The sequence below is a fragment of the Phoenix dactylifera genome, unplaced genomic scaffold (assembly GCF_009389715.1).
Source record: "Phoenix dactylifera cultivar Barhee BC4 unplaced genomic scaffold, palm_55x_up_171113_PBpolish2nd_filt_p 000085F, whole genome shotgun sequence".
NCBI lineage: Eukaryota > Viridiplantae > Streptophyta > Magnoliopsida > Arecales > Arecaceae > Phoenix > Phoenix dactylifera.
In genome coordinates, this window is record NW_024067677.1 from 29052 (window position 1) to 49859 (window position 20808).

The window sequence follows — 20808 nt, forward strand, 5'->3', positions numbered from 1 at the left end:
ATTTTGAATTAGAATTCATATTGTTTAATTTTTAAATCGATGAATGGAAAAATATCTTGAATATTTGAAATTGGAATTTTGGAAATCATGCATACTTGGTTAGATGAATATGATGCATGTTTGCATAAAAAATTAATTTAAAAATTATGGATCAAGCGTGAGTTCTTATTCTTGCATGATTATAAAAATAATGGTTTATATATTAGCATCATTGTAGAATTTGCAATGAGATGACTACTCCTATTTTAATACTGCATGACATCTAAAATGAGATGATTAGTCCTATTTTAATATCGCATGATATAGAATTTGAAAGGAGATGTGAATTCTGAGTTGATACTCTATACTTTGAAATGAGTATACTTATTATATGTATGAGGAAATTGGTTTGAAATGGATATTATGAAAACTTTCTAGTTTGACTGTGATTTAGGTCTTACAACGAGACTAGTTATTGGCTACACATTAGAAATAGTTTTTTTCTAGGCTAGCTAGTTAAGGCTGATTGCTGACAGGGCCAGTTCCTTTCAAGCCTGGCCAGTTGAGTTTGGTCACTAGCACATTCTAATGGATAGCATGTTCTGTATTCAAGGCTGGTCTCTTGCAATTGTCACCGGGAGAATCATGGCTCTTTGATTTTAAGGGTGTTTTTTTTCTTGGCCTAGCAAGTCCAGGCTGATCGTAGACGTATGCTAATAGTGTACTCTGTATTCAGGAGCTAGTCGCTTTTAGATCTTATCATGAAACTAATTATAGTTGTAGTCGTAGAGGCTAAGAGAGAGTTGATGGCATATTGATATCTATTTGGAAAAAAAAAAATTATTGTTCTATTGCATAGCTTCTTTTGAAAATAATTATGTTGATAAATAATTTGTTTAGCTATTGCTATTTACAATTGAAAATTCTGAGAATCCATATTTTTTTCATATTATGCTTGATTGAATTAGAGGTATTGATGACTTATTGAGCCTATAAATCCTACCATCCATTTTCTATTTTTTTCGATGCAAAGGAATAGTCAGGACTAAGATTGAGCAGAGAGAAATTTAGGATCTAGAAAACACATATTAACTCTTTTGAATGAATAAATTTGATCAGACATTATATGAATTTCTTTATTGATTTTCTGAGATTGTAGATTCTCATTTTGAATAATTATACTCTAACAAATGTTGCTTTTACTATCATTGCTTGAGTTTGGAATGTTATACATATATATAAAACAAAGGTAGGATTTGCATATCCAGTGTGGGATTGAACTTTATGGCTGTGAGGCCATTTGTCACCTGCTTGGCCGGACTGTTGGGATAAGGTGTGACATCCTTATTACTGCAGGTTGATTTACTGAAGTTGTTGGGTACTTCTTGTCCTCCACATGTTTCAGCATGCATGCCTCTCTCTTTTGTGGACAAATCTGATTTTTAGAAAATAAAAATTTGGTCACAAAATTTTTTATTTTTATTGCCAAAAGTTTTTAGTGACCAGTAATATTTCGTTACTAGGTGATCACTAAGGGCCCTGTAGCTAAAAATTTTAGTAACTAAAATATAAAGTTGTGAGAAAAAACTATAACATTTAATGATGAAACATAGATAGTCATGAAAGAAAATATTAGTGATAATTTTATTTGTAGCAAAAGATTAAAAAATGGTCGTTAAAGAGCTAAAAAAATGACAACTTGATCAGAAATTAATGATAGAAAATGAGCTTTTATGAGGATTTAATGTTGTCGCTAAAAATCTTCTTTTGTGATAGATTTTTGTTGGTAACGAAAAAGCAAGTACGATTAGCGTCGAAATGTAAATGGTTATTTAAAACAAATATTTGGGACGATTTTGTTGGGGACAGAAGATTGAAAAATAATTGGTAAATAACCTAAAAATGATGAGGCAATAAATAATTAGTGAGTAAATTTTTGTATTGTGAATATTAAATTTCAACTCTATATATGCGAGCAAAATCAAAAATTTTTATTGCAAATTAGAGCTGAAAATGAGCTGGATATTATCCAACGAAATCCGTGTCTGTCCAGCATTTGATTGGATTCGGATGGAAATTTTACAGATCCATATTTATGCTTACAGTTTTAGAAGCCCACTCTAGATAATCTTTACCAGGTTTCTATGGTGGCACAAGAGAGTTGGATTCAATTTTTATTTTTATTTTTTAAATTTTGAAATATGGGTTGGGGAAGGGGGATGTATCTCTCGTGCAAAAGAACGATTATCTTTTTTTGTACGAATCTATCATTAGATTATCTCCTAGTCACTTTAAGATCTATACAGCTAAATAAATAAATAAATAATGGAGGTTGGAACGTTTTGAGATTTGTACGATGAATATAGGATTTGAATAAAAGAATGTAATTTTTTCTTTCTAGGATTTGCATGTCCGCTTGCAAACTTTATCGCTTGCAAACTTTATCGCTTGAATTTCTAATGGAGGTAGAAGGTCGTCAGCCAGTCCACTTTGGTCTCCCTTGGTAGGTTCATCATTGATTTGTGTAAGATCTTGAACTTGTCGGCAAGCATCAAGAGAGACATTCCCAGTTTGCTTTCCCCTGGTTTTGACTCGAACTCCCAGGTGCAACTCACATCAATCATTTGCCATGGACAGATGTCATCCGGGTGCAACTCAAATCAATCATTTGCCATGGACAGACCTCATTCCATCACAAATCAATGATTTGAGATGCAAAGCAGTCGACAGCCCTCACACCTTCACCCAACTCCTCCAGAAAAATTATTGGGTACACTAACCAAATCCGGATCAGCTCAATTGCAAATGAGCATCCGTATTGCTCTGTTTTACTCCTTTATTTTTTTTTTCGTAAATACATATAATTCATTTATTGTGGACTCGTCCAACTAAGGTGGCGGACCTGCTGGTCCCAGTAATTTTTTAGCCACTAATATTCATCCACGTATCCACCTGTAGGATATTCCTCGCGATCCGGACTGCAAAGGGTTAGGCCTCAACAGCAGGTAGAATATTGCCGCGTGTCCACTTAAGCCCCTGGGCCCCACTCTCCACTCCGCCACCCAGCAGAAGGACCATTTAGCTCAAAAAGTTACTCTTGGTGCACCACAACTCTCTCCTATATAAACCCCACCCTTTTCCCTCCCTTTCCACCCATCCTCAACGCCACTTCTCCTCCTCCCAAACCAAAAACACCGCCTCTCCATCCTCCATATCCCTTTGCTCTCTCTCTCTCTCTCACTTAATAACTCACCACCTATTACTTCAAGTCTTGTGCTGCAAGGTCCACATCTCTCCATCGATAGCAGGATCCAAAACCTCCACATTTAGACTTCTTTAAAGTTTAACTTCTCACACAGGTTCAAAGCACTAACATCCTAGTAGTGGTAATGGGGAACACCGATCTCGTGTTCCCTGGGACCGTGACCGGGGTGGTGGAGTGCACACGCCGCGTCCCAGTCCCGCCGTCGCGGCCCTTCCTCCAGACCTTTCGTGCCAACCTCAAGGAGACCTTCTTCCCCGACGACCCCCTTCGGCAATTCAAGCATGAGAAGGGCTCCCGTAGGCTTATCCTGGGCCTGCAGTACTTCCTTCCCATCCTCCAATGGGCTCCCAACTACTCCTTCAGTTTCTTCAAATCAGACCTCGTTGCAGGGATCACCATCGCTAGTCTTGCGGTACCCCAAGGGATTAGCTACGCAAAGCTCGCAAATCTACCTCCCATTCTAGGCTTATGTAAGCTTACCTCCCTCTCTTTCTCTCTGTGTGTGCGTGTGTGAGAGAAAGAATCATGCTTAACGATAACTTCAGTTAATAATATTAGTATGAGAATATTTTATGTGTTTGGAAAGAGATTGGCAGTTTTGAAGCAATATTTGATTTGTTTTTTTTTTTGTATGTTGAAAATTATTGTCATAGATTCCAGTTTTGTGCCGCCACTGGTGTATGCAATGATGGGGAGCTCACGGGATCTGGCCGTGGGGACGGTAGCGGTGGCGTCGCTGCTGATAGCATCGATGCTGGGGAAGGAGGTCTCGGCATCAACGAACCCGGGGTTGTACCTTCACTTGGCGTTCACGGCAACGTTCTTTGCCGGAGTCTTTCAGGCGACCTTGGGATTATTGAGGTATGTGGGCTCATCATTTATGCATGGGATGGGTAGCGAGACACAGGATTAGAATGGTTTTGAGGCATTGGACTTGGGGGATTGGTGGATAATTAATGGCTGGTGAAGCTGGTACGAAAGAAGAAATGGGTGGGTAAAGACGACGGGGATAATAAGCGAAAGATGGTAAAGATTTTTTTTTTAATATATCAAAGAAAGCAAAGATGGTATTTTTTTTGGTGGATAATTAATGGTTGGCGAAGGTGGTAGGAAAGAAGAAATGGGTGGGCAAAGGCGAGGGGGGTAAGAATTGAAAGATGATAAAGATTTTTTGTTTTTTTTTTTGAAATATAGAAAAGAAATAAAACAAAGATGGTGAGAAATTTTCGAGGGTGAAATTAGTGGAAATAGTATTCTCCCTCTCACGAAGAAGAAGAAGACCCTCTCTTTCTGCTTTGCATGGAGAGGAGATTAGGGTGCGTAAGATATAAGACGTTGAAGTATAGAAATGGGGATCTGAAGATCCTCTCTAGTCTCTACCTTTCTCTCAGACCTTTGGTTAGGTACCCTTTAGATAAAGGCATTCTTAAACTATTGGAAATGATGGCGGCTTAGAGTAACTTTTTTATTTCGAAAGGTCACTCCTTAAACATATTAGAAGCCTACAAAAAAACATAAAATGGTAGAAGTGGAGCTTGGACTGATATAGTGGATAAGAAAACGGAAAGTAGGGAGCTAGCAAGAGTCCCGGCCCCCTCCTCTCTCTACTTTTGCTTAACATAAATGGGCTTCTGGAGCGACTACGGTTGAATTTTTGGCACATAAGGAATTGTTATGTGAAAGAGATGAATAACACCTGTATTTCACCTGATATGGTTATTAAGTAGAAAAGAGGTCTGGTTTCACAAAAGAATGCAGTAAAAAACGTAGGAAGAACAATAGTTAAAGGAAATTAAGGTTGGTGTCATGCAAGTAACTTGAAAGGGTGGCAGGGGACCCCAGAGTGGAAGAAGGAAAAACAAAAATATAGTAGATGAAGAGGACAGAGAGGAACTTGTTTTTTGGTGACTGTTGCAGGCTTTTTGGTTTGGAAAGGAGTTCCATCAATTTGTCTAGTAATTAGTTCTTGTAAGAGAAGGCCTGGTCGGTAGTTTTGTCAACGACTCAGAGCTAACAATTAGGTGAAATTTGTTTACAACTGGAAACGGAGGATTGGAGGATGAAACCAAGAAGGAGTTGCTTTTTGTGTCTTTCTTCCAATCTTCTGAGATAAAACTAAATACTTCTCTCTACATATAACTCTCTCCATGATTGACTTCACTTGTGATTGCAGGCTTGGTTTCATAGTGGACTTCCTCTCACATGCAACCATAGTGGGCTTCATGGGGGGTGCAGCTACAGTGGTGTGCCTCCAGCAGCTAAAGGGGATGCTGGGCCTCGAACATTTCACCGCAGCCACTGACCTTGTCTCTGTCATGAAGTCAGTCTTCAGTCAAACCCACCAGGTTCTTACCATGCATCATCCCGATGGACCCGATCCATTCCAATTATACTGATAGAAATACTTTTTTTAAGCTGGCTTTTATACTAATTCCATTGATTGGGAGCATGGTTAACACAGGACTATTCAAGAGAAGTCCTTCCACATGATATGAAAGAATCTCTTTCTCAGATATCATGCATATATATCATGACTCTCTGTACCTTTTATACATGATATATATATATATATATATATATATATATGTATGTATGTATGTATGTATGTATGTATGTATGTATGTATGTATGTATGTATGTATGTATGTATTGACAGTGATGATCATATATTTTAGGATCGTCATTGTATTGTTAAATAATGGACACGACAACATCGTAACATAAATTTTTAGTACATACTGCTAAATTGCGGTCATAATAATTATTTGAATATAATTTGCCGTTGCATCAAAAACATTATGATGGCCTTAGAAATATGACCACCATATATGTTATGACTTGTGATAGTGTTTTTAAGAAAGGACTTAATTATATATACTAGTACTGCTATATAATGGACACAACAACATGATATGACATAAATATTTATACTAACAAATGGTTGTGATAAGTTTGTTGGTGTTACAAAAGAAGGCATAGGGATCACGTCTTTTATTTTGTATCTTGTTCACTTTTCTTATTGTAAAGGAAATTCTATAAGATACTCCACTTCCTCTTTCTAATGATTGGTGGTGGATGTGTCTTATTTCTTGCAGTGGAGATGGGAAAGCGTGGTTCTAGGTTGCAGCTTCCTCTTCTACCTTCTCCTCACAAGATTCTTGGTAAGCCATCACTTTCTATATGACTGATATTTGGATTTGGACGTCCTGCATAGATATGGCTAATCAAACTCTTGGGAAAATAAGAATTTGATTAAGACCATAATTAATAAAGATACACCCATGAAAGACCAAAGAAATAGATAAAGTACAATGGATGCAGAACTGGCCAATCATTAGAGAAAGATGAGATCTAGGTTAGACCATGAGAACATTTATGACTTTTAGGGATCCTTTTAAGCTAAAAAGGCTGAGTCAGCGAGAGAAGGCAGTGATTCTTAATTTGCTCATAATATGAAAAGAATCCAAATAATATCTTTCGACTAGTTTTTTTGGATAAAGTCCTAAGTTATTACAATTTTTGTGTGCTAATAACACAATGATGAGAGATCCACTTTGATTATGTAGCCTTTGATGACAATACGAGGAAAACACATTCTAGGATTTGTTTGGAACTAAGAAAAGGAAAAATAGACTATAAATTCCTGTTTTTTTTAGATTAAAAATAGGAAAACATATAAAACAAACAAACCATGAGGAAAAATATATCCATGTGAAGGACGGTATGATACACCACACCGCCATGAGTGCTTCGTTGAAGATATCAAACTATATTTCTCTGGCAAGAAAGAGAAACCAAATTATACTCTGACTTGATCCTCACTGGACCAATCACGAAGCGAGGTATAAATTAAATTAACTAGCATGCACAAACAAGGACAAAGAACAACTCAGGATAGCTTGCTAGCTAGCAAGTAAATACCCAAATGAGTTGGTTTCTGTAAAGTTTATAGTCGTTTATAAATCCTTATAAAAACAAACAACTTTAGCCTTGTATTCTCGGTCTTGAGGAATACGTTTAAGTAGTTGGCAGAAACAATATAAAGAACAATTCAGTGTAACCAGCAAGCAAGTGCCCAAATATGTTACAATGCAATAAAATTCCATATTGTTTATAAATCTTTACGGATAACCTTTGTCTTCTATGCTTCGCCACTTCATATCTTGGCCCGTGACACCTTGGGAGGGGTAAAAGCTTCCCACCCTCATCCAATGAGAAGAAGGGAATGTCTTTGCCCAACTTTTGTGTTAGGCATCATCATTCACGGAATCGAGACAAAATTGTCTTCTTTTGCTTGTCCATGCATCCTTGTAACCTACTAATATTTTTCAACAAAATCTTAAGCAATCAATGTGTATATCAAAAGGTGACATCTGACAAATGTTACTGAGTCTTACCATCTAGAGCACAATTTGCTTATAGTGCAAGTTTTATGGGGCCATTTGAGGAGTAAAAGTGAATGAAGAAAGAAACTCCAAATCTCCTTTTTTTCTAAATATTGTGATCATAGATTAGTTGGTAGGTAGGTTGAATAAATGCTGAGATATGGTTAACATATTAACATGCATGAAATAAAATATTACTATAGATGAAGTCTGAAACTGAGTAGAGTTGGTAATATGTTTATGGCTATTCTGATCCAGTAACTTTGACTAGCCAAAAGCTGAGCAGGTACAGTTTTATAGCAAAAGTAGTTGGATGATGTGCTGGTAGCTAATAATTAAATGAATGCCAACCGCCAAGGCCCACCATCCATCATATATGATTGGTCTCCTTAAACCCCGATCCGGACTTAGGGTGACGGTGCTTAACCATTTAATCCATTTAACTTGACGCAATTTTAGATCCAATTAAATTACATGTTAAATAAAATAGTCAGGTCAAATTGAGATTGATATATTTTTTATTTATCTTGTATCCAACATTGACTCGTATTTAGTCCAGCCCAACCACAACTAATTGGCTTGACCCATCCTCTTGGACGTGTAAACCTGTGGTTTGAGTCCAACTCTACACAACTTAGATTCAAATTGTTGGGCTGGGTCCAAGTTGGAGAAGACTTGACCCCTTTGCCATAAACATTTGATATTATATCAATTAGTGATGAAAATTAATGTATAGACATTAAAAAAAAGTTGTTCTTTAAAAAGAAATAAAGAAATAATTTTACTTAGTTAAGTTTCTATAAGAGTTCATATATGTTATTACTTTATTTTAATACATAATGCACCGCTCATTTTAATAAATTTGTATGGCACAAAACATCAGAGCAAGAGACGGCCCAAGTTCTTCTGGGTTTCTGCTGCAGCCCCATTGATGTCAGTGATACTGGGGAGCCTTCTGGTGTACTTTACTCATGCTGAAAACCATGGCGTCCAAGTGGTGAGTCCTTCGATCCTCTCAGAGCAACAATAGGCATCCAAGTGTTATCAAATGGTGCTAGCTCGTGGACTTAAATTTCTAAAACTAGGTTTGTTACCCCTTAGTTTAGTGGGCTGCACCCTGCTAACTGGGCCGGCCCACAGGCCTAGGTGTTCACCAGCAGCACATCCATCTTTCATCTGATTTTGATCAGATGACCAATGTTTGAACAGTAATTCTAATTAATTACAATGGAAAATAAACATGACAATTACACATATCATTGTTATTTTGCAGATTGGATACTTGAAGAGGGGCCTAAATCCACCCTCCGCAGCTAGTCTGAACTTTTCATCGCGATACATGTTGGTAGCACTGAAGACTGGCATAGTCACCGGGATCATTGCACTTGCTGTAAGTCTTCTTAATCAAGACCATCTGATCCATTGAAACAATAGATAGACTCAATATTATGGCAAGAATGCACATTAGTGTTGGAGGGCGTCCGTTAACCACATAGTTGCTAGGTCTAAACTTTGGCATGGCCAAATTGATCAATTGAGACCAAATTTATTATGGTGTACCTGCAGGAAGGGATCGCCGTTGGGAGGAGTTTTGCCATGTTCAAGAACTACCACATCGACGGTAACAAAGAGATGATTGCTTTTGGGATGATGAACATTACTGGATCACTAACATCATGCTACTTGACCACTGGTATGTTCCACTATATATGTGTAGCATGCTTCATTGTTAAAGTGTAGATTTTAATTGACCAAAGTTTATCAATATCAGGGCCATTTTCACGATCGGCTGTTAACTACAATGCCGGGTGCAAGACAGCAATGTCGAATGTAGTAATGGCAGCTGCTGTGATGGTCACTCTGCTTTTCCTAACACCATTGTTCCACTACACCCCCTTGGTGGTCCTCTCTTCCATCATCATTTCAGCAATGCTTGGCCTTATCGATTATGAGGCGGCGATCCACCTCTGGCAGGTCGACAAGATTGACTTCTGTGTATGCTTAGGTGCATACTTGGGGGTCGTCTTCGCCAGTGTTGAGATCGGATTGGTCATTGCAGTGCGTATTCTTTGAACCCTAGTTCAGTTTGATAGGCTTGCATTTTATCTCCTAACTAGAGATGAATGATACAAATATCACATACATGCAGGTTGCAATCTCGACACTTAGGGTTTTATTATTCGTGGCAAGGCCGAGGACCACCGTGCTTGGTAACATTCCAAACTCCATGGTTTACCGACGAATGGACCAGTATCCGGGGGCGCAGGGTGTTCCTGGATTGTTCATACTCCATATCGATGCTCCGATCTACTTTGCCAATGCTAGCTACTTAAGAGAGAGGTGAGTCGAACATCGATTGCATTCGGGTGCATTTGCATGAAAGCACTTGCATGCATGATTTGGTTCATGTTGAGTGCCATTTTGTTCATGGAGATGCTGGTGTCTACTGTTTAGAATCTCACGGTGGATTGACGAGGAGGAAGACAAACTGAAGTCCAAGGGGGAGACTAGCTTGCAGTACGTAATCTTGGATTTGGGTGGTAAGTGAGGTTGTCCACACGTGAATACTATATTTTGGGTGCTGTCACAAGTTTCTTAATATGAATGCTAATTTGTTTGGGTGGCAGCTGTGAGCAGCATTGACACCAGTGGCATTAGCATGCTGGAGGAGGTCAAGAAGAGCGTGGATAGAAGGGGGCTTCAGGTATTATACTTCCTGTGATCAAATAAAATTTTCTCATCTACAAAAGTGGCACCAAACAAACCCAATTGGATCGAATCCATACCAAAATCTAGTCTGAAAGCCAAATCCAAAATCCAATAGGCCCAGCATGTCAAAAGATGGATTCAAATAGTAAAAGAGAGACAGATAGATCGAGCTTGATCAGGATTGTGGGTCAAGATCCTAAACCTAAAACCTGATTATGTTTAGTGATATCAGACTTAGGCCCTACTTGAGGGTAAATTATACCATACACTGCATGCGCCAAGCTGGCTGTGCGCCATGCCAGTCACCTTGGTCTGCCAATCACCAAGACAAGAGCATGATAAATAGGGCCCAAAGAAAAGAGATGAGGTGATTGGCATGGTGCACACAGTGCAGGTCAAAAGAGGGATTCAAATGTGACCAGGTCTGAAAGAGAGACAAAGAGATCAAACCAAATAAAGATTGTGGGTCAAGATCCTAAACCTAAAACCTGATGATGGTTAGTGATGTTGGACTCAAGCCCTTACTTCAAGGCAAATTATACCCTACACTGTGTGTACCAACGGGGTCGTGCACCATTCCAATCACCTTGGCAGACCAATCACTGCGATGAGCGCATGATGAATGGGGCCCAGAAAAAAAAAAAAAGACTAGGTGATTGGCATAGTGCATGTGGTGTGGGGTATAATTTCTCCTACTTAAGTCAATCAAATTTCAGGCCAGCCTGCTATCATATGTTGATGCTCCAATAGGCTATATAAGAATAGCAAAAATAAGCCATCATTTACATCACCAAAGATTACCCAGGAAAGAAGGAACAGGGCTATGTAGGGGAGCTGAGACCAGCAAATATTGCAAGTTGACTTAAAATTAGTCTCCATACTACATCTCTTATTATCACAAACATATGATTTGTCAAGATAAATGCTAACATCTCTAAAATTATTTATTTTTATAATGAACAGCTTGTGTTAGCAAACCCTGGAAGTGAGGTACTGAAGAAGCTAGATAAATCAAAGGTTCTCGAAACCATTGGCCAAGAATGGATTTTTCTAACTGTAGGAGACGCGGTTGCTGCATGTAACTTCATGCTGCACACATGCAAGCCTGGGGCTGGCACCGATGGCATCGCAGTTGATGACACCATTGTCTAAGAGATCAACCAGTTTAAAAGTCCAATTTGAAACCAAATCAGAGGAGATGGAAACCGAGACACACTTGTTCCTTTTGAGTTGCGGCCAAATGAGTTCGAGCTGAACCCCTTTTTGTTTAGTGGAGGGAGGGGCTTTCTTCTAATCTCCTTGAGTGAAAAAAGAAAACAATCTTATGTTCAAATATGCTAGAGAAGTTGACATCCTGTTACTTCCCTTTTTTGGTTGGGAATGAATGCAACTTTTGTGGCTCCCATGCTTCTTACAAAGAATCATGTCACCATGCACGGCCAACATTCACCCAGTGTCCTCTTGCATTTGTCCCTTGCCTCTCCTCATGTTTTCTAATGATTCTTGTAGTAACCTTTTCCATTAGTTGCCTAAGATTTGTTTGGCAGCATGCAGTTATGGATCCAAGAGTGGAAACAAACATTTGATGGGTATGCAAGTAAATATTCATTCATACCTCTCGTAAGCCAAATAGGAAATTGTCAACCAAAATTTGAAATAAGAGTACTATGAGGAAAACAAAGGCAACTTATGAAGCCCCATGAGCAGTCAAAGCCAATGACTCACTGCATCAAACAATTTCTATTAATAAAACTATGTAATCCATCAGAGAATAAAAAAATACTTATGTCGGATATGAAATAGTTGCTACTATCTGCCCCAATAATGAACTATTTGTTTAATTGAATTACCAAAGAAAATACAAAGGCCTTTCTCTTCATCTCATGTCAATGCATGGATCTCTATAGAACCACAATCCATTCTACTATATATATATATCATCAAAGAATGCCCTTCGCAAAAATTATTAAATTCATGTAGCCTTCATTCTATTATATCTCCAAACCCTTGGAAGTAAATTCACAGAATCCTTGCAAATGTTTCACATCACAACCATCCAAAAAAAGATACCAATATTCCTCCACAAATTAAAAGATTTCTCTAAATCCCAATTCCGACGAAAAGGCCCTTCCTCCGGAAAGTCTGTGAAACTCACCTTGTTGTGGCCATAACCTCTGGCTTTTCAGAAGGCTTAACCTTACTTTTTGGTGTGAGAGTCTAGAGTTCTTGTCATGAAGCCTTTTTGGCGGCAAGAAGATGCAAGCATTAGGTTGTAATCATCTGCTCCTCGTGAAATTATCAAAGAGAAGAAATTTTTTTTCTCAACCCGATCAACTCGAATCTCTCTAAAAATTTTTTTGAGAGAAGATAGAAGAATTGTAAAAGTGAGGCCTAGGTCATTTTTTTCTTCATAAACGACCTAAAACAAATTACACATTCTTTATCTATAATGGTGAGGTTTGCCCTTATACAACTGCTAAAAACAAGTTAAAAAAGCTAAAATTCTTGAGGAGGTAGATCTCAATTTTTATATTAAATTTGCGTGGTATTACTTTGCCTAATTTTTCTTGAATTGGAAGATATACTCAATCAAAGTCTTATCTGAAAAAGAAAACTTTCATTTGATTGGCCTATTTCAGAATCCAAATAATAAAATTTAGGTTTGATTGCTAGGGACATCGCCCCCTAAAAGGTGGGGCATTATATCATAGATCTTGAAAAGTTACTTGTTTAAAAAAAAGATCATTTTAATCGGACATTATATGACTAAATTATGGCCTCCGAAAGTTTGGTTCGCAACTCAGCTTTTTGATACGACGGATTTCACTTCTAGACCCTATTCACCCTTGCCCATAATGGCCAAAATGGTCGACGTTGAGTCCAATGATCTATTGGGTTAACTTGTTGGCTACAATGCATGAGAAACTTTCTCTCCATCAGTTGCTCTGGCTATGGCAACTTCAAGGCATTAGGTTAGTATTGTGTTATTTCCAAAAGATGAAACTTCCGGCCAAGACGCAATGGAGTGGATCTTGTTTAACTTGTCATTCTTCTAAGGCACCTCAATTCAGGTGCTCCTCCCCTTACCCTTGAAGCTTTAGGCATTCACATTGGAAACAAAGGGAGCCAAAACTAGTTAGTGTTCCCAAATAGTCTATGAAGATATGTCACTTGTGAATGCAGGATATATTAAACAAATAAACATTGTTGATTACCGAGACTAAGAGAGAATCTTTCATTATGCATTCTGTTAAATGATGACTAGCTTACCATTTCAAGGAAGCGTTAATGTCCACTGCTTATACAATGAGCGGCTAACTGCTATGTAAGATAAGAATGGTGCTATGGAAAAGAATCAATACGTAAGTCTTTGGAAATAAATAGATCTTAAAAATCCAGTGGTTGATGAATTAATTGACAAGAATTAGATCCATCATGTCGTGGAAAGATACACCTAAAACAAGAGTATATAGTATGATGAGACATTATTCTTTTCGGTAGAGAGACTTGCTCAATACATAATCCAGAAGGATCATCAGATTCGATGTTAACCAATTTGGCCACTACGGAGAGCATTGGATAGGGTTTAGGCATGAGATTCATCACATCTAGAAGCTTCATCAATACCAAATTTTTGAAGGCCCTAACTTGCTAGTATAACATTTGATTGAGGTTATCTTGTTTTGAAATTAGAAAACTTATTGAGCTCTATGATATGATTGGAATCCAAAAATGTTCATACTTAGCAATAAGGGCTAAATTCAATTATTTGGATTTTAAGACGGGTTGGTTGAAGCAAACATTTTATTTTTCGAAAAACTTTGACCAGATATATCTCTCAATCTAGAAAGGATTAGATGTATGCAATTATAGACAAGTAGACATGCCTATTTCTAAAAAGTTGTAGCTTTTTTCAACTAGAAAATAAATCTGATTTGAATTGTGGAAGGATGAACCTTGCTAGTATAAATAGAAGCTTTGCAGCTCATTTCTATTATTTATTAATAAAATAAAAATGGACCAAAGCCATATGTTCTTCATTTTTCTTATTTTTATTTTTTTAAAGAGATTTTCTCTTTTTCCTCGATCGAATCATTTCGTCTTATCAATCTGATTTGAATTGTGGAAGGATGAACCTTGCTAGTATAAATAGAAGCTTTGCAGCTCATTTCTATTATTTATTAATAAAATAAAAATGGACCAAAGCCATATGTTCTTCATTTTTCTTATTTTTATTTTTTTAAAGAGATTTTCTCTTTTTCCTCCATCGAATCATTTCGTCTTATCCTACCCATTATTTCATATTTAGATTTGGATCTCTTGTAAATATATATTAAAGTTGTATTTCTCAATGGAGAATCGGATGAGGATATCTATATGAATTAACCTACCGGTTTTGGGGGCAAAAGATAATAGCATGAAGTTGCAAGCTTGATCCTTCCATTTATGTTCTGAAACAGTTTTCTAGTAGTGGTACCTCAAATTCTATCAGACCATTTTCTCCAACAAGTTCAATTAGATGCTTGAGGAAGATCATTGTGCATGTATGAAATGGTCCAAGAAGAACATTTTTATACTTTCTTTGTGTATTTATGATAGTTGATTGACTGGGAATGATATGGCAATGATTGTTATCACCAAGGAGTGGCTATCCTCCAATTTTGAGATGAAAGATATGAATGAATAGAGAATTTTGCACTTGATTACATTTTTGGGAGTTCTCTTTAAGAGAATTTTGGCTTGCCTCTAGAGACTTAGATAAGAAATACACTTGAGCAATTTAGATGCATAATTCCAAACTAGATGTCATACTTTGAGTCTTGATCTTTGCCCTCAGATTGATGCTGAAAGAGAACAAATGACAAGCCCATATTTGAGTGCTACTGGGAGTACTATATATACTATGTTATGTGATTGATGGTATATGCTTTGCTATTGCATTAGCTAGTTGTTTCCAAAGTAATCTAGGAATTGCTCATTAGAGGGTGGTAAAGAGGATTTTGTAGTACTTCTGCAGCACCACCAATTACAAGCTTTGCTTTCATGCGGAGACTTGCATGCATCTATAAGGATATAATAGTATTGACTAGTGGTGACTTGGATGAGAATAAATCTGCTTCTATTTATGCGTTACTACTTTGTGATGGAGTCATCTCTTGGAGCAGCTTGAAACAATCATGCCTAGCCTCATACACTGTAAAGGCTAAGTACGTTGCCTTGTCTTTAGTAGTGCGAGAGGCAGTTTTAATTCTCATGACACCTACGAGTTGCAATTCATGCAACTAAACATGTGATGATCCAGCATTGCTACTTTGGCTTATGTTAAGAATCCAATTATCATGGCAAGACCAAACATATTAGTATTCTTTTTCACTACATTCATTATATTGTTGTATGTTAGAAGGTAGACAGGTAGTCCTATCTACAAAGAAAAAGCTTCCTGATCTCTTAACTTAGCATATAGCTAGGGATACTTACTAGACTCATCTTAGGAGCTTGACACTTTGTATGATTGATAACCTGTTTTGGATGCCTTGCTGAAAATTACTGATTATTATCTCATGTATTTGATCTTTTGTTGATTAGTTGATTAGGTTACTTTTCATGTCATACGATTGATAATTATGCATATACTTTTTTATGAATTGATGGTATGCAAAGGTCATCTTTCTCACAAAAACTTGCCTCAATGCCAGACAACGAGCAAGATGGGACATTGAAAATCTCAGTGTCCAAGGGATGCTCGAAGGGTTTTCGTGAGTTCTATCACCATTTTTGGGACAAGAAAAATCTTAAAGAAGGCCAATGTGAGACCTTGATTAGTTACATGGTGTTTTACTATATTGAGGGGCTTTAATTAGTACGTAAGGCACTAGTATAGTGACTAGATCCAGATTTGTAATGTTTTTGGAGTGTGACATAGCCATTTATATATGAACTCTAACGTAGCATGTGCATAATACCAAATGTGCTGTAACAATGGCCTTATATGGAGTAGCGGTTGAATGGATCCATGCTTCATCACTGGTATTGCTACTTGAGCCTGTTATCCCAAAATCATGATTGAATTGTCTTACAGAGCATGATTGGGAAAGCAATTGCGCTAAATGGTCGTTCGGCCGTGGATTGAGCATGATTCTAGGCTAGAGTTCATGAGGCATTAGAAATGTTTGACGCAATATAGCCAAATAAGTCAGGCCATAGGTGAGATACTGTGAGCGATGTCCGATGCCCCATATTAGTCAGATGGAAACATAATTTGGTGCTCCAACATTTTTATTTTTTGCATCAATCGCATGCCTCATTACCTGTATGAAAAAAGTGGAGCAAATTATAACTTGGAAATGAGAATGCTTGTGGTCGCTTGATATGTCTAAGTAGTGGATGTTAGACTTTGGTTCCCATTAAACAAGCCCTGAGTGAATTAACATTCACATCAGTTCCCAAACTAAAGTAGGATATCATGAGATGTTTGTGCGGTATTCAAGGTATGTCAGAGTCTTAACAAATTGATGCTCCACCAGCATCTCCAGCATTCACACTGAATTGCCAAAAGCCCCTCTCCCCTCCTAACTGGGGTAAGAAGACTCGCTAACCGGAGTCTTCTCCTTCTCCTGCATGCAACAATGCACGCTCAGCCCTGCTAGCTGGCCTTAGCCTCTTGGGCTGGCCCATTAGCCCAAAGAGCAGGGCTATTATAGGGTGTCTAGTGAAAACATCACATCTGCATAAAATTTGGATTTTATCTTGAATAGGAGATTTGCTGCAAAATAGTTTTTTTGGAGAAATATCCGGAAGATATTATTGTGAATTGTGAGTTCCCTTATCCTTTATTATTAGTTTCTTTTTTGCCTTTCTTTATCTACATTTGCATGAACAAGATCCACCTTGGCCAGTTCCCACCCAATTTGTAGTCCTTGTTAAAAAGAAACCATTCTCTCCTCTTAAGCCTCTTAACTGATCATATGTAGGTTTTAATAGTTTATTATCTAAATCAAGAAGATGCTATCTATGAATGCTGTGAATGCAAGATTTAGTCAGTTATTCAATTTATCTGAACATAAAATAGCATCTGTTTATATCCGGTACAAAATTGGTATTGAGCCATCTTATGTGATGACTATTGAAGATTTTATACAATTTGGTTTATTTTCTTTAATTTTAGTAATTTGTAAACAAACTAAATTGACCATCCAACTAAATTGGAGCAACATTTATTTGCTAAGTAATCGGTTTAGAAAGGGGGGATTGTAAATCTCCTTAATTTGCATAAAAAATGTGCCGATAGATTAAATTTCAAGTTTGGATCTTATTTTATATTGGAATTTCATACATGGAATCTTATACAAATAAGAAGAAACCTACATGGAATCATATTGAAATGTGGTGTATCAACTATGGGCTAAGTTGTGATATTGTGGTTGCCGACCATGGCGAAAGCATGGCATGTGTTTGGCCTGCCACGGGCTAGAGCATAGCATTGTCTAGTCCAATGCTGAAGTCAAATTAAGATGTTAAATTGTGTTTGACTATTAGTAAATTAAATTTTGCATAACCATGAAATCAAAAAAAGGAGGGGCAATTGGACTAGTCGGCATGTGTAAAACATGGTATATGGGATATCAGCTAAGAGCTGAGATATGATATTATGATTGCCGGTTATAGCCAAAAATGTAGTACATGTTTTGGCTTGCAACGGGCTGAAGAGTGGGTGGGACCGATTTAGAATTGGTACGATAACATTGTCCGGATCTGAACAGTGTTTACTGGTTAATGATAAGAAATCCTACTAAATTGCTATTTACTAGAATTTCTAATTGGATGATATGTGACATATTTATACATAACTATAGTTAGATATGACATGTATCTTAAGACTCGTTTATGATGATATGTATGTAATTAAGTTGCTATATGGTTAAACTTGATTTGTATGCTAGCATGTTTTATATGCATGTGCTATAAATACGTACACTAGATTTGTTGAGCATTAGTCAACCAGTAGATTGCTGATGTATGAATCTTACTATTTTTCTATTAGTTTTATTTTTGCAAAAAAATATTCTTCATATTCATACTAGTGTGGATGTGTGGAGAATTTTTATTGGGCTGTAAAGCTCACACCACCTTTTTTCTTTTTTCTTTTAGTGTCATAGGATAAGTAGTTTTGATTGGGTCGGACATGGTGTTCAATCAATAAAGTTATTAGTTAGTGTAGTTTCTAATACCCAAGAACATTTTGAAATCTTGTAATTGTATAAGTGTGATTATTAGGTCATAGTAAATTTATTTAGTTGGATTATTTTACTATTACCTGTTCATTTAAATTTATAAGATTATTGGACACTATTCATGTTAGGCCCTACCATGTCATGTGATCAACCCAGGTGGCGCCCTCACTAGTCCTCACATGCTCCTCCCGTTTAAGCTCTGGTATGTTTGTTAGGCTAAGAATCCAAATCTATTCAAAATCTAATCACAATCACCATGATCCCAGAAACCTGTACTGCAATGTCGCTTAGTCCACATAGGCCGTTGGCCAGATCCGCTCTAATACCATTTGTTACAACCCAGTACCTCATCCAAAAAGGCTAACCAGAATGTATTATTTGAGTTTCTTGGCCTTATATAAGTACCCAAGATCTATCTAATGCATAGCCAATATGGGACTAAACACACGCCCGCACGGGTCCTTACCTACGGTGTTCTTAGGGATGATTTGCAGCACTGTGATCTCTGTTTAGATCAATTAAGTAGAAGACTATGATCATGCCATAGTCTCTTGCAGCCATGCTAGATGGTGCTGGTTAAGGCTGAGCATTTTTTTCGAGCAATAATTTTATTCTCCCTTCTTTGCCAGCTTTGGTGGAGTTCCTCTCCCAGGCTCAGGCAGAGAAAGGAATAAAGGCATGGATGTCCTTCACAGTGTGGCTAATTTGGAAGAATTGAAACCAACGATTGTTTCATGCTTCAGCCAGCCAGCGAGAAACTGTAGCAAGGCAAACTCTCTACTGGTCTAGAGATTTGCAACAGGTCTATCCCTTTTTCTTCGGCACCACCTCGAGTCGCTAGAGTAACACCAACAAGAAAAGTCCCCTTATCGTCTTTGAGGTAATAGTCTATCTCTTGGTTACCCTCTCCCCTTGATGTGCTAAAGGTAAACTTCAATTGCTCCGTTGCGAACTTGTTGAATTAAATTAAATATTTTAAACTTTTTTGAAAACCGTAGCATATTTAATCTCCGTTTTTTTTTTTTTTCCAATTTCTTTTCTTCTCGCGCCCTTTATATATACCTAATGCCCATGTGTTAAATAAGCTTATTGCCGGCAACAATTTAAAATTCAAATGATCTTCCTAATCAGCCGCAAGGAGATCCAAACTAAGCCAGATCCCTTGTGACCATGTGCTGAATTTGCTAGCTCCCGTAGATTGATGATATGTCTTCTTGTGCTCCTTTGATCCGGCGGCCTGTTGCATCTTGGCTGCCCATGCTTCTGCTCACCTAGCTTCTATGGAAGAGTCCACGGAATCCTTCATAGATTTTGCATGCGTTCCTTCCTTCTTTGACCCCTTGCTTGTGCTTGGATGCTTGCCACTTGTCCCGTCCACACGTGATCGTGCACGGTCCGCGCAATTGGGCCACGTCAACGGGCTCTTTTCTTCTTTTGGCTAGATTCTTCTTTTTTTGGCCGACGTCTGCTTCTTTAGACATGCCTGTTATCTTTTTTGGGTGGCCCACGAGCCTATATAAAGGGCTCTTCACTTCAAAGACACGAAAAATTCTTTTTCTCCCTCTTGTTCTTATCCACTTCTCCTCATAATTTCAAATATTTTTCTAAGTTTCCTTTGAGTTACCTGCAAGCGTGAACGTACTCTTTTTTCTTCTCTGGAGGCGCACTGACGGGGAAGATAAAGTTCTGTACTAGGTCGTCATATCTCTAGAAGATCTGTGCCAGCAGATCCGTGCGTGAGGGACATAAACTTTCTTAGGACAGCACGTCAGCGTGCTTTGATCCACATGCCATCTTCTTTCATTACTTCATTTTATTATTCTATTGTCAAGTAAATAATTTGTTAGTTTATTCTTTTTATTTACTATTTATGGATATTAGAAATATTGAATTATTGATTTATCAATTATATTTACAGAACTGACACGGGCTGGCTATGTCATTGGAGACCATTATGGCTCTATAGTCTTAGCAGGTGAGAAGAAGCTCTCTAAATGTTCCATGCCTCATGCTGGGTGGTCTTCTAGTTTAAAACTTTCCATGTGCGGTTAGGAGGAGATTAATCTTCCATGGTCTTTAAAAAATAAACGGAGAGGACTGACTTTGTGAAGACTTTGACTTGAGCAAACGCCAAGTCTATGAAGCTTAGTTTTTTTAGATGTGCAATGCTTGTTTCCTAAGCGGTTACTTGGAATCATCCGCGCTGCGAGGCCATGTTTCCGAAGGAGCTCGGTGATCG

General features: G+C 37.7%; 1 protein-coding gene across 1 annotated transcript; it reads left to right on the top strand.

Annotated features, from left to right (window-relative positions):
* The first annotated feature begins 3116 nt into the window (after positions 1–3116).
* On the top strand, positions 3117–11781 carry LOC103721109 (sulfate transporter 3.1-like). The gene is made up of 12 exons (XM_008811166.4): positions 3117–3714; positions 3898–4105; positions 5418–5589; positions 6340–6405; positions 8513–8626; positions 8903–9019; positions 9196–9322; positions 9401–9687; positions 9779–9969; positions 10084–10169; positions 10257–10333; positions 11302–11781. The coding sequence occupies exons 1-12, from the start codon at positions 3369–3371 to the stop codon at positions 11488–11490; spliced, it is 1980 nt and encodes a 659-aa protein (XP_008809388.2). The 5' UTR covers positions 3117–3368; the 3' UTR covers positions 11491–11781.
* Positions 11782–20808: the final 9027 nt, after the last annotated feature.